We start from the raw sequence: 15,371 nt of genomic DNA, 5'->3' as shown, positions 1-15,371 counted from the left end.
CTGTGCACACATCGATCGCTGCACGTTCCTAACTTTGTTCTGATTTAAGTTATACCATGCTGTGCACCCGCATACCAAAACCCTTCTCTTCACAGAAACTCTACCACAATATACCTTTTGATGTTACTCTCTCCCATGGTCTCTCCACTGTCATAGTAGAATTGGTCATTGCCAAAACCCCCAGCCTCTTACATTTCTACCCCAAGGCACACAACTGCACCAGGGCCACAGAAATCCTCTGTTACATCCAAAACTGAATTTGCTCACCTCTAATTTTGACATCCTGGAATCCTGTAAAATCTTTATTCTCTATCTTCAGTATGACTTAAGACTTTGCTCTCTCAAGCACACTGATTACATAATGGAGCAAACCTGGCACTGAGCTAGTTTAGCCTTTCACCATTAGGTTTTGTTTGTACTGCATCGAGGGTCAGCAGGTTTTAGTGGCTCTGCCAAGGCTACCCTGTGCTCCCAGGTCTTTTTGCTACCTTTAGCTGACTCCTTAAAACCCTATCTCCATCCTTGCTGCCATTGTCAGCTCCATATTTACCCCCTCACCTCACCAGCACCCTCTACCTCTGAATTTCACCAGTTGGAGGCAGAGTTAACATTGAGTCCTTTGTTTCCTTACTTTACAAACTAACCTTGCATCTATGTGATGATAAACTCATCCTTGAACACAGTGACCAACGATTTGCAGTCATGGAATGTTAGCTTACTAATGCACAGATAGGTAATTGTTCAAATGTTTGATATCACCCAGGATATTAAGGATACTTTTCCATTAGAGAGCTGTTTTAAAAAATCATAACTGCCATCAAGGTTATGAGTGTGAATTAATAATTAAGTGTCCTTAAATTGTTGGATTGAAGGTTTGAATTGATTGCGGTGCTATGCTTGATGCTGGAGTCATTCAATCAATTTGCCTGTCTTTCTTCTCAAGCTGGTCTCCTATACTCTAAACATACGTTATTACTTAGTTACTAAGGAAATTCAAAAATCTTTCATTGAAAAAAAGAATTTCTTTCCTTTAGTTAATCAACAATAAAGGACAGCTTTACCTGCTATCCCAGGGCATTTATCACAATTACTGATTTCCTTTCTAAGAATGCAGTGTACTAGATGCAGGGCAGATAAAGAACCACCCCCTCCATCTTACCCATTCTTCCTCCCCCTCCTTGCCCCACTCTTTCTTCCCTCCTCACCTTGCCCTCCCTTTCTCCCTCCCATCCTTCCCACTCTTTCTCCCCCCACCTTTCCCATTCTTTCTTCCTCTCCCCACTGGCGATGTTTCTCTATCTCCTTTTCTCTGTTTCTCCTTTGTCTCTGCCTCTCAGTTCCCCCCAGCCCATCTCTCTCTCTCTACTCTTCTTCCCCTTACCAAATTTTGCCAAAAAGCCTGGGAGACTTGTGGGAGGGGTTGGGGGGAAAGGAAAGATAAACTTTTAGAATTGAAATTCAACACCACTGTACCTTTTGGGTAACACCCTAATTCCCCCCAAATATTTGCAATGCAGTTATACTTAAATATTGCAAGCTTCCAACAAACCCAATTTGTTGTAAGCTATACTGGGCCTTGTGGCCATTTAACCATATCGGAAGTGTGAAAGAGCTATTAATGCAGGGATGCTTTGAATAGCTGGTTTTCCATTCCCTGAAATCCATGTCATGCAATTTTCCCCTCTGGGAAATATGACCTGAATTCTGTACAAAAAAATTTGATTACTAAACTCAATAAGAAGAGGAATATACAGGACAAGTTGAAAGAATCACAGCATTGTGTGGCACAGTTTGGCATGTAAGTGTGCTTTTGGCCTTTGAAGAAGGTGAAATTCTTGGTATTATGGCATCAAGTCGCAAGAAGAGGGTACAGCATTGAATGTGATTTCACTAAAGAATGGAAACAGCACTGAAAAAGTTGAAAGATGTGCATGCAGATAGAAGTGAGTGATTTTTGGGGCAGCAAATTTGAGTGGAAAGGTTTAAGGCTCCAGTAATGCAAAACATGTGGGAAATTATATTCAGTTGATTGGTTTTCGAGAAACTATTTAGAAATGCCTTTTTCTACTCATCTCTTCTTTGGGTTATAATTAACGAATGGTGAAAAAGAACTTGGGAGGAATCTTTTCCACTAAACAAGAAATATATATTTTGAGGTAGAGCTCCACAATATTGATTACTATCCTGTCAACGTACCTTTTAAAAAAAAAGCTTAAGATAATGTCCAGTGATGATGGAGCTGGGATGATCTCTGTGAAGGGTAGTCTGCCAGGTTTTGGGGAGTATTTAAGAAAAGGTTTCCATAAGGAGGTTACATGTTTGGATTGAGTTAGTGATGCAATAAAACTGTGAAAGTGGTTTAATGGCCACATATCTTTGCTTATTCAATCATTACGTAAAACTTTTTGAGGCTTTACTGACTCAGAATGTTTGGACTTTTTTATGTCAACCATGTATACTTTTAAACCCTCTGTGCTTCAGTTTTCACAGAAAGAAAGTTTGTGACTTAGCTTTTAAAAACATATTCTTAAGTCAATGCAGGGCATAAGCTAAGGTATTTGCTTGTGTTTTTGGTGGAGTCTGACGGTCCAGTGGATGATGATCAGAGAATTCCAGTGATTGTAGCCTTTCACTTTCTAATTCTGAAGGGTTGCATGATCTTTGTGCCATCACAGTCCAAGAATGGTGAATGATATAGGCCAAAGTGTTTTTAAAAAACAAGTCAGTAACTCAGACCAAATGGCAGGTGAAATAAAAAAAAGTAAAATGCAGTTGTGGGAAGAAAAGTGGGAGGTGAACCTGAAAACATTACTCCAGGTGGAATACGCTTGAGCCTAAAGACAAACATCTGCAAATAATTAACTGATGAATGATGTGTTAATCTCACGGGGATAGGTTTATATGTGAAAGGAGGAGATTGACAGATATTTAAAATATGAGGGAGAGAAAGCAGGAAAATATTCTTGAGGCCAGGAATGGATCATGTATGTTCTTTTTTGAATGGTGGAGCAGGCACGGGACTAATTGGCTTTCTCCTGCTCCTGTTTATTATGTAAGAGACTCAGATGCAAAATACGGGTGGAAGCTGCCAATTACATTGTTGCTGTTTTTGTTTACAGGCATACTTCCGACAGGGTGTTGCTCTCCAGTATCTCGGCCGCCATGCAGATGCGCTGGCTGCATTTGCATCAGGGCTCGCTCAAGATCCAAAAAGCTTGCAGCTGCTGGTCGGGATGGTGGAAGCCGCCATGAAGTCTCCACTACGCGGTAAGAGCAAAGTGCTGGCCAGATATTACTCATTAAATAATAGGCTGGCTATGTTCGGGGACCCAAGTTGAGCAAAATTCCTCAAAATCTTTGCAGAGGACCTTCAACTGAACTTAATTTTTATTTTCTGCAGTTCTTCCTGCTCCTATGATTGATATAATTGATTAATTTATATGATTGATATGATATGAACAGTCCATGAATCCGTGAACACTACCTTGTTATTCCTCTTTTGCACTATTTGTTTATTTTTGTAACTCAGTAATTTTTATGTCTTGCTCTGTACTGCTGCCACAAAACAACAAATTTCATGACATATGTCAGTGATAATAAATCTGATCCTGTCATTTTTGATTTGAAATAAACCATAGAAAACATCCTAGCTGGACGCATCATAGCTTGGTATGGTAACTGTTCTGACCAAGACAGTGAGAAATTGCAGAAAGTTGTGAACAGAGCCCAGTCTATCACAAAAAACAGCCTCCCATCCATTATCTCTGTCTACACTTCCCACTGCTTTGGGAAAGCAGCTGACCTAATCAAAGACCCCTCCCACCCTGGTCATTCTCTCTTCTGCTATCTTGCATCAGGCAGAAGATACAAAAGCGTGAGAACATAAGATTTCTTTGTTAGTCAAATGTACATCGAAACACACAGTGAAATTCATCTTTTTGCATAATGTTCTGGGGGCAGCCCGCAAGTGTCACCACACTTCCGGTGCCAACACAGCATGCCCACGACTTCCTAAGCTGTACGTCTTTTGGAATGTCGGGGGAAACCGGAGCACCCGGAGGAAACCCACGCAGACACGGGGAGAACGTACAAACTCCTTACAGACAGTGGCCGGATTTGAACCCGGGTCACTGGCGCTGTAATAGCGTTACGCTAACTGCTACACTACCGTGCCTGCCCACTGTACCACCATGTATCATGGTGGTACATGTAACATGTACCACCAGGCTCAAGGACAGATTCTATCCTGCTGTTTTAAGATTCTTGAATGGACCTCTTGTATGATAGATCTCTCAATTTACCTCGTCATGGCCCTTGCACCTCACTTGACTACTTGTACTGAACTTTCTCGGTAACTGTAACACAAAATTCTACATTCTGTTACTATTTTTCCTTTTGTACTACCTCAATGTACTTATGTGTGGAATGCTCTGTTTGGGTGGCATGCAAACGAAGCTTTTCACTGTATACATGTGACAATAATAAACCAATTACCTTGTTTGTTAACTTCAGTGAGTAATAAACTAAATGATAGTTTATTATAATATACAAACAAATATATCAAAATGAACATGTCATTCCAAAATAGTAATAAACACCCCAATTCCTGATACAGTTTTTACATGATGAAGTAGGAATCTCATTGTGATCCATGGATATGCACTGCCATTGATTCACCAAACTGGATATATATCGATCATTTATGCTCGTCTTTGGATTCTTATTTCCAGGAAAAAAAAACTTAATTTTCTTGCGCAGCCTGACTGATAAACTGGAACTGCTATTGTACAAGGCAACATCCACACAGTTTTTTGTAGTATTTTTAAAGAAGAGTCTCAAAACTTTCCAGCTCAGTAAAGGTTTCCCCTTACCAGGCCTCGTCCTCCTTTGCCAGAACTGTGCACTTCTCTAAGAACTCCCTGTAGTGCAATGGTGGCCCCTGATCTTCTTTGCTATCAATCATCTCTTGTTTCCTTCTTTCAACAAACGTGAGGAGCTTATGGGTTTCTTTTACGGAGGAAGTATTTTCTGTTGACCTTCTTTGCTCATCAAGCCAGATTCCTCCAGACTGCACCCTTGTCCCATTATGATGCCGTATCATTCTCTCCTATTTCCCCTGATAGTCAATCCAAATACTCCCTCACGTTTACTTAAACCCACTCCAACAACTCCTAACCACTCAACGTTCCTTCTTAGTCTCTGTGTTAGCTGACCTAAATGATTTCTTCCCCACATTTATTTTGTCCTATCTTTATACCTCTACCCCTCTGTCATTATCAGCCCACCTCTAATTTTTCTCCAAAGTCCTTTAACATACAGATCCATTTCTATTTTTCCCTTGCGGTCCATGTTGCATCTGGTTCCGAGACATGCTTTTGTTTGAGGACATTTTTTAAGCATTCCACACAGCTACTCAGTAACTTGATAAGTTACTGCAGCTAAATATCACGCTGATGTAGTTTATTAACCATTGGCTCTTGCATCCTTTAAATAAAACTCATTGGTTGTTATGTGTGATTTGTTTTGCAGAATCCCTGGAACCAACCTATCAGAAGCTACAGAAAATGAAGCTGGACAAAAGCCCATTTGTGGTCGTATCTGTCATTGGCCAGGAGCTTCTGACAGCAGGACACCACGGTGCCTCTGTAGTAGTTCTGGAGGCTGCCTTGAAAATTGGAACATGCAGCTTGAAACTTCGTGGGTCAGTGTTCTCTGCCCTAAGCAGTGCTTACTGGGCATTAGGGAATACAGAGAAGAGTATTGGCTACATGCAGCAGGACTTCGATGTAGCCAAGACTTTAGGTAATGTCTACAAATATCCTTCCTTATTAATTGATTGGAGTTTCTGGAAAAAATTGAATTCTGTAGTATTTCAATCTTAACAACATGTATTGTTACTCATTAAGATAAAAAGCTCTTTAATTAGAGTTCAAATTCAAAAGGGAACAATTCTTTTGCCCACTGTTGTGGAACTGTCTCCAGACTGCCATCATATAGCATTACAGCAATCACTTTGCCCACTTTCATTAGTTACTTTTTCAGACTTTTTGTGTTGGGTGGGAGGCAAATGAATCTTGCATGTCTCTAAGCAGCTGTAATGCTGTAGGGATGTACCAGCACTGCAGCCCTTTAATTGGGACTTGTTAAAGGTGAGACGAGAATAGATTGAATTGGAAACTGAAGATGTTGGGTACTCAGCAGCTTAAGCTTCATCTGTACAGAGAGAAGCAGTGTTATTGTTTCAGATCATTGACTGTCCATAAAATTTTTGCTTTCATAATAACTGCAGTTTGACTGACTTTGCAGTTCATTCACCATAATGATTAAACAATTTTTTCCTCTTCCAACATGTTAAAATCTGAGGCCAACATTGCCAGACTGACCTAAGCCGAAGTGCATTACCTACCAGTCAGGGCGGTCTGGCAATATTGGCCTCAGATTTTAACATGTTGGAAGAGAAAAAAAAGTATACTTGAAGTGCATACTTACCATTGGGTAGCGTGTCTAAATGATAATTATAATTTTATATGGACATGGAAGCAGTTTGGGTGGAGATTAGAAATAATAAAGGCAAGAAGTCACGAGTGGGAGTGATGTAAAGGTCTCTTAACGGTAACCACATGGTAGGACAGAGTATGAAGAATGAAATAATGGGAGCTTGTCAGAAAGTCAAGGCAGTAAAGTGAGCTGACAAATTATGTTAAGGGATCGGTCAACTGAAATGCAATGATAGACATTTAAAGAGATTTTTCCAAGTGGATACATTCCAATGTGAAAGAAAAATTCCAAGCAGACAACCCATCATCTGTGGTTAACTTAAAAAGTTAAAGGTGATACAAAACTAAAAAGGATTTAATTATGCAAAGGTGGTTGGCAGGTTAGAAGACGGGCAATGTGCAATGGCTGCTTGTGAAACCACAATCACAGTCTTAACTTGTCTTCAAATATTAAAACTCTTTGACCATCTTATTGATAACTCCTTAATGAGGACAATGGTTAAAAAATGAAATTTAAAAAGAATATTTTGCATTTGTCGTCAGTTCATGCCTTTCACTCAATGATAGAACTGTAATACAAAGACTAAAATAAAATACAGTATATATCTTGCAGCATAGTGCCATGTATTGATATTTCATTGCAATAAAATGGAATATGGGAAGTAAGTTGAAGGATGAATTCCATGATGAGTTCCTAGAAGACACTATTTCTGTTTATAACACACCCACTAGCCCTGAAATTGCTTGATTAATTTCTAACTCATTCCCAAGGATCAATAAATGAGGTTTCTTCTTGCTGATTTCTGTGGCAATATTGCAGATGTATTTATGAAGACTTCCTGTTTGGTATTTTCATGAAATTGTAAGCATTACTTTTAGAACATGCTTTCAATTTTGTTAGCAATATCAAATGGAAACATTTGTTGTCACAGCTATTTATCAGAGAATTCCTGAATATAAATAGAACATCTCGATTAACCCCTGCCTGTAATTTCCTGCACGATAACCAGAATCTCCCCTATATTTCTGTTATGTAAAAACAATATGATGTTTTGTCCATCTTTTGTCCATCAGCACTGTTTAGTCCATCACCAAATACCACAGTGTAACTGAAATGATATCAGTGATGCACATGCACATGACTGGTCTAAGTTTTGTATTCATAAGACTTCAAAACAATATAAGTCTATAAGGAAAGCATGTAGAAACCCAGAGTTACCAGTGAGGAACAACTATAGATATAATGAAAGCAATGAATCAACTATGAACAGCCAGGAAAACCTGCCAATAAAAGGAGGAAAAATTAAATAACCTCAAATATATTTTTCTGAAAATCCATGTGCCTGTCATCTGGGAACTTACTAATGAAAATAAGGCTTTTAAATATCATAAATTACAAAATTCACCACAAAATTATGTCATTTATTTATACAGTTGCCTTTTATAGTGTTTGAAATGCCTGTAACAATATTTCTATCAGAGATCTGTGTGTCTCCCTCTCAGATTTCTTCAGTGTGAGTATCTGCTCCTTTCCAGTGTTGTCAATCTGACATTTAAATTGGGAAACTCGTCCAAATAGCCTACTACAACTCTCACAATATCTTCCTGTGCAGTCGACTGTGGACTGCAATTAGATGAGCTTAATTAGGCTGCCCTCCTTTTTGAGTCTAGTAAACAACAAACTTTGGAATTGGAGAGAGAGGCATGCACACACATAATAAAGCAGGATTTTTTTTAAATTGCAAATTTAGCTGCTGAGAGATCATGTCAAAATCTTCATAAGCCTGACTTCCACTCTCAAGCAAAAAGTCTGAGAAATAACATGGATAAAAGCTGAGAAGACATTCCTAAGATAGTCATGGTAATTGTAAATTATTTTTAGGTATGAAATTATCAGAACAAAGAAAATCATGCATTGAATTATGTTCATGTATAGGTATTTATCTATGGAATTGTGTTTTATGGGGGGGGGGAATCTCTTTAATTATCTATCTGTTGTGAGTAAGAAAAGTACAGTGGATGCATTAAGTTTATTTTGAGTGACCATTAATATGGGTGATAACTTATCGTGAATATCTGCTGGATAAGGAAAAACCTGGATCACTCATCTTTTAAAGAAATGAACAGAACAATATTTGCTGCATTGTCTGTGAGCACACCTCTCCGAAGCTGCCTTCCAAATTCTATCAGAGGCAGTACATAAACATTACTGCTGGGATTTCCCACAGCAGCAACTTCGCGACTTGCTTTCCCTTCCAATAACAGGAATGCATAGAAAATTGCAGGGTGGCATGCACAGAAGCAGAAGATCGTGGCCTATACATTTACATGTGTGTGTCTTAAGATGTGCCTATCAGATTCGGCCATTACGCTTTGCATAAACACCAACATATCACGACTGAACATTCTTTATATAAAAAATGCAAAGAAATAAAGTCAGTTATTTCCTGTTGGTTTTCTAAGATTGAGACAATCTGGTGTTTCCTCAAGGGGAAGCGTTAAACAGCTGTGAGTCTGGAAAAAGTTTTAGCTGTAATAGTAATTAGCCTGCAATTGACCTCGAGATGTGCCTGCTTAGACTATTTCCTTACCAGGTGTACCCAGTGGATGGCCCTAAAGGGAAAGGCTCAGTCAGCAAGTGAACATTACAGTTGTGCACCCCACTGCCTGTGAGCAGTGCTATGTAAAATTAGCCAGTTCTATATCTAAACCATCTGAGCTACCTCGATTAGATTCTGATCTGTAGCTCACTTCTGATGATCCATTATTCAGTGTATGTTAGACTACCAAAGGCATTTAAATGTAATAAGGTTTGGCAGCCTCACAGAGTCCTTGTTGGAGTGGTTTAAGTGGGCATAGAAAGTTAAGCAAACACAGACTAAACATTGAAGTCTGGATCCATTTGAAGTCTTTGAGGATGAATCAAATTAACGTAATTAAATTGAAAAGCGTTGAAATTACTCCTGCTAATGGTACAATAAAATAGCAAAAAGAGATTTCACTCAAAACACACTATTTTACTGGGATTATATCAAGTATATTTGGGATTTATTCAAAGCTCATATTTGCGTCTTTTACTCCTGATAGAAACTACTTAATGCCTTAAAAGTGAGACCAGTGTTTTGCCTAGGGCCTTGAAAAGGATTGTTGTTCCATTAACCAAGTGCCAGCTGACTGTAATATGACTCACAAAGTTTTTAGTAGAATCCCCATTATTTTGAATGGATATTATGGCTTCAGCAAAACAGTTTTTTAAGTGCTTGGGTTTGCAGTGTAAAATGGTTTGAGATATTTACAAAATTGTGCCTTTCTAACAACTTTAATATAGCAAAACATCCAAACATTCCTTCAAAAGGACAGAAAATGAGAGAAGTGAAGAGGTAGTGAGTGACTTCCAGTTGAGATTGGAGACGGCAAACATATTTGGTACAGTTTGGTCCTGCACGGATTTTTGTTTTGATGTGAAAAGAATCACCACTTAAACGAGCACAATGTATTACTGTTGCTCCACATTCTTCATTTCTGTGAAGGGGTGCACGCGAGGTCCCCTTGAAGTGCAATTTCCTTGACAATTTCTGTTTGTTTATGCAAATGAGTTATGTTTCCCTCATCCCATCCTTCCATCTGCAGCGATGCAGTGAAATCCATCCAAAGGTTTCATGGAGAATAGGAAAATATACATATTTTGGTGAGAATTCAGACAAATTGCTCTTAATTATGTTGATTTTTTTGACACAGTGTGGCTATTCTACTCTTTGCCATTTCAAATGGAACTGCGCATACATAAAGAAAAATAGTAAATGGGGATAATTTAAATGATTAATGTTTTAAAAAAAAGCAGTTCTTCCATGTTATTCAAGGTGAATGTATGGATTGTAAGAAGACTGTCAGAAGTAAAGTTGGGCTGATTAGGGCTAAATAGGTAAATAAGCAGTTGGATGTAGATTAAATATCTGAGTAATTCCTCTCTGTCTTCACTTGCTGATGCTGCCAATGATACAGCAAAGGACAAGAGAGTGGAGAAATTGGACAAGGGGCATTAAAAAAAAATAAAGGTTGAACTTAGGTGAATTCTCAGTGATGTAACAGAATGCAGCATGGTTGGGTTTATATGGTTTTCTTGTGAACAATTAATAACCTCATATTATAATGAGAGCAGAATTGGAGCTAAGGAATGAAAGAACCAGTGACTGTGTGAATGAGGAATTTGGCCAAGAAACAAAGCACTGCAGTAGTGACTCTAGGACTCTTCTGTTGTACCCGCTGCTTCCTTGGAGAGAGAGGATCTAATTTCAAGTTTGCGTAGTACGCATATCTGGCAGTTGTAGTAAACAATTTGAGGGATAGTAACAGACCTCAAAGGGGCATTGACAAGTTGGTGAACTGGACAAATGCATGACTGATTAGTTGTTGTGATTAGACATCAATCATCTCAGCCTCAGGAGTTCCTCAGGACAGTTTTCATAGCTCAGGCCTCTTCTACTTCATTGAGCTTCCTGTCACATTGGAAGTGGAGATGTTCACTGTGCAATATTTAACTCCTTTCTTTGCTCCCTAGAAAATGAGGCAACCCTGCATGCAGTGAGTCACGGGCAACTTTCAGACGGGGCTGATAAGTAGCATCTGGGTTTCATGAGCACCAGGGAATGACCCTCTCCCTATGCAAAAAAGAGACTAACCATCTCCCCTTTCCAATTAATGGCATCACAATCATTGAGCCCTGTACCATCAACATTCTTGCATTCAACACTGATCAGCACAATTGGATCACTCGCATAAACATTTGGCAACAGAGCACATCACTAACTGAGTTTCCTATGAAGAGTGACTCAGCTCTTCCCACTATGATCGAATTTTGAAGTGGGCACAGGTTTATTGTATCTGATGGTACGATAAACCTGTATGTAAAGGTAGCAGTTGAGAGAGTTGTTTAGCAAGACATTTTGGAATCTTGGCTTTTTTCGTTGAGCTTTAGTGAACAGCAGCAAGAGGGTTATGTTCTACGCTTGTTGTGTCGTATCTGGATTATTGTATCCTTTGTTGAGGGCTATGGTTAAGATGGTGCAGAGAAAAATTACCAGAATAGTACCAAAACATAGTTATGTAGATAGACTAGAGAAACTTACTGTTCTCAGCAAAACTGCTAAGCAAATCCAATTTTGCTATTAGAATTAATGTATAAAGAAGAGTTAGATACTTAAGGATACTTTTCATTTGGAAAAAAAAGTTGAAATACTGTAAACATACATGAATGAAATAATTTATGTAATATTGGTATTCCTTGATTTACGAACATTGATTACAATTTTTTGCTATGGCATCAAAGACTCTGGGGCATATCTCTTTGAACCTAGTTTTCACAAACAAATAGTGTGTCATTCTCTATCCATTGGAATACTCTGGTAAAATACCCATAATGTATTTCACCCAGGCTTTTCGATTTACAGAATTGTGTTTAACAAAATCTTTTCCAGGAATGCAATTCTTTTGTAAATCAAAGAATACTGATAAAGTAAATTTCTGACTATTAAACATTTATATAAGATGACACCAACCAGTGGTGGTTGTGGTGTTTGCTTGTGGAGGTGGGTGGGGTGGAGTTAGAGGGGCAAATGGACAAGATTGTCTACCTTTTCATCCAAGGATGCATTTGTACCCTGTTCGCCACGGTTCCTGCCTCTTTTTGATTACCTTGAAAGAAAATTATCTGAAGACTTTTGGGCAGTTTTATTTTTATTTGTAAAGCTCCTTGTATGTCATCACTGATTGGCCTTTTCATTGTGGAATTACTTTGTCCTTTTGGATCATCTCTGGTCAAGATTTCTATTGCTCCAACAAGCTAAAATGCTTTTGACAGTTACTTTGAATATTGAACAGTACAGCACAGTATGGGCCCTTTGGCTCAAGATGTTGTGCCGACCTTTCTAAACTTACTCCATGGTCAATCTAACCCTTCCCTCCTACATAGCCCATAACCCTCCATTCTTAGATGTGCCTATCTAAGAGCCTTGTAAATGTCCCTATCATATCAGCCTCTACCACCACCCCCAGCAGTGCGTTCCACCACCACTCTCTGTATGAAAAACCTACCTCTGACATCTCCCCTAAACTTTCCTCCTCTCACCTTAAATGGGATGTCCTCTGGTATTGGCCATTGCTGCCTTGGGAAAAAGGTGCTAGCTGTCCACTCTGTCTATGCCCCTCATAATCTTATAGACCTTTATCAAGTCAATGCTCATTCTCCATTGCTCTAAAGAGAAAAGCCCAAGCTCACTCAACCTTTCCCCATAAGACATGTTCTCTAATCCAGGCAGCATTCTGGTAAACCTCCTCTGCACCCTCTCTAAAGCTTCTACATCCTTCCTATAATGAGGCAACCAAAACTGAACGTTTTGTTGTTAACTTTCTTGGGTTTGGTATTACAACTGTTTGCTGTTCTTCAGTTTTGTTTTATTTCTGGTTGCTTTCAATACACTCTTGATAATTCTCCTGGAATTCAAGCAATTCCATGCATCTGCCTTTTCCATCCCTACAGCCAGTTTTCTTGGCTAATTTTGAGTTTTTGCTTTGAAGTTAAAGGACACACACAATTCGTACGTTGACTGAGCTTCTTCCCACATACCAGCAGTATTTGCGAAAACCTTGAGGATATTATAGTCTTAATAAAATTCCCGGATTGCTGTCTTATCTTCACCATCAACTTTCTTGATGAACTGGAAGAAGGTACAACATAAATAATAAGCCTTAAATGTCGCTATTATTCCTTAATCCATGGGCTGTAGCAACCATGTCACTTTGGGTGGTGGGAAACAGCCTCAACATTTGCTTACATGTCATTAAAGTTGATTGGATGATCTAAGGTAATATCTTGAAGCTGAGAATTTGTTAGGCATGATACTCCTTTCATGCAGGAATAGCACTGGAAGAAAACCATTCTTGAAAAGTTGTCCTAGTTATGCAGACTTGATAACCACCAAATAATATGCAAATTTTGTAAAACAATAAACCCATTGATGCTGAAAATCTGAAGTAAAAATAGAAAATGCTGGAAGTACTCAAGAAGTCCTTGAAGAGAGGAACAGAGTTAATACTTCGCATGTTCCTTACAATAGTTTTTCAAAGCACTCGGTGTATTATGAGTGGATCATAACCAAAAGTTTAAACTTGAAACCTCCCACCAAACAGAAGAATTAAGTGATCCATTGCAGGTTTAAATCCTGACATGGTCTATTTCTCTTCGGAAATATGTGTTCCTTGTTGCATCAGACTCCAAGAAAAACCTTCTCATCTTTTTGTCATCATTATCATGAATTCTTCCCATTGTTGGAAGTAGCCCAACTGCATTCCTGATCTCAAATGCTCAATATCTGGCATCAAAATGCTTTAAAACTGCCAATTTAATGTATAGCTTATAGTTTAACTTGTTTTCTTAGAACCAGACTCACTACTGTCACCTTTTGGGCATTTTTGACCTGTGTTCATAACAGATTGAATGACTAAGTATTGATTAAAAAGTCATTTCTCATGCATTTCACACAATATCAAAATGGAATATTAAGACTAAGACTAAGACTGAAGAGGGATACTGGGGATGCTGTGCTGAGCTACAGCATCTACATGTGCCTCCTTATCTGTGCAACACAAAGGATGTCGCTGGCTGGGGCACTTCTGCACGTGTCATAAAAGTGAATGTTGCAACATTAAAAAAAATATACAGTGCTTATTGTGTTAGTGATCTTATAATGCAGCAACATTGACTGAATCAATGATAAGTGAGTAACTGTTTACATACATTTATATTTCACGGCATCATCATTCAAGATTTATATTTCTTGTTGAACACGTTCCAATAATGTTTGATTTTCTTTTACCTTGCCTTCATATTTCTCAATTCTTTTTGCATCTTCTGCCATGTTATCACTGCAACCTGCAAGCTAAATCTTTCCTGCCATGGTTTCACGGGAACTTGTACAACGTTTTCACAGGAAATGGAATTTTCAGGTGTTGAATGGCTTGACTTATCATGTGATACTTTGGATATTGAAGTTGTACAGCAAGAGAACAGAAAAGTTAGTTATCACAATGCATCTCTTTTTTTCTTGCTTCCTACCCCTTCTTCACTGTCCTCTGCACCTTACACTTCACTAAAAAATGGTTTCCAAGCTGCTAAAAATTAAAATAATTCTATTTGAAATTTAGAACACAGCTTCCTGATACAAGGCAGCCCGTCTTCAGCTGGGGAAATGAACTCAAATGTTTTTGCATCAGAGTTGATAAATGAATTGCATGCTGCTTTGTGACCCAGTATGTCAAAGAAGCAACAAGGCTAAGTGCTCATCTTGACCTGGTATTTGCAACATAGATAATGCACAGGAATGGATGCTGTGCCATGTCAGGGGCAGTAATCACAAATGGTCAAGGTGAAATATTGGGGAGTTAGAAATACCTAAAACGTGAAGCTTTGAATAGGATGAGTGATAAATTTAATGAAAAGGAACAAAACAATTAGTTTAAATAGAGGAGAATGGAATAATCCTTAAGGTGTAAAATTGAGCAGACATGGTAATTACAAATGCTACAATAACACAGAATGGAAAAGGTAACTGCAAAATGCATTGACAAAGTAAAAATGAAATATAGGAAAATAATCACCTCTATAATTCAGAATGAAAATGAAAGAGGTTGAGCACAATCAGTGTAGAATCATGCAGGAATATATTAAAGGACAAGCAGAGGAGAAGAGAGGGAGCAGGCAAGAAAGCAGGACAATTCCAAAATAATGCAACAGACAACAGGTCAAATTTGCCAAGAATTGAAATAGCAATGACCACTTGATGAATAATATAAGATGTACTTGTCCCAAAGTATTCACAG

The 15,371-nt window shown here is 38.5% G+C and overlaps 1 protein-coding gene across 1 annotated transcript in view; it reads left to right on the top strand.

Annotated features, from left to right (window-relative positions):
- Positions 1 to 15,371, top strand: part of LOC127579325 (tetratricopeptide repeat protein 28-like) — a 603,896-nt gene that overhangs the window by 338,938 nt on the left and 249,587 nt on the right. The window contains 2 exon segments of the mRNA XM_052032043.1: positions 3,120 to 3,267; positions 5,530 to 5,802. Of these exon segments, the coding sequence (XP_051888003.1) occupies positions 3,120 to 3,267; positions 5,530 to 5,802 (421 nt within the window).

This window comes from Pristis pectinata, chromosome 17 (assembly GCF_009764475.1).
Source record: "Pristis pectinata isolate sPriPec2 chromosome 17, sPriPec2.1.pri, whole genome shotgun sequence".
Taxonomy (NCBI): domain Eukaryota; kingdom Metazoa; phylum Chordata; class Chondrichthyes; order Rhinopristiformes; family Pristidae; genus Pristis; species Pristis pectinata.
Note: the sequence above shows the minus strand (reverse complement) of the source record. Positions and strands in the feature narration are given on the sequence as shown.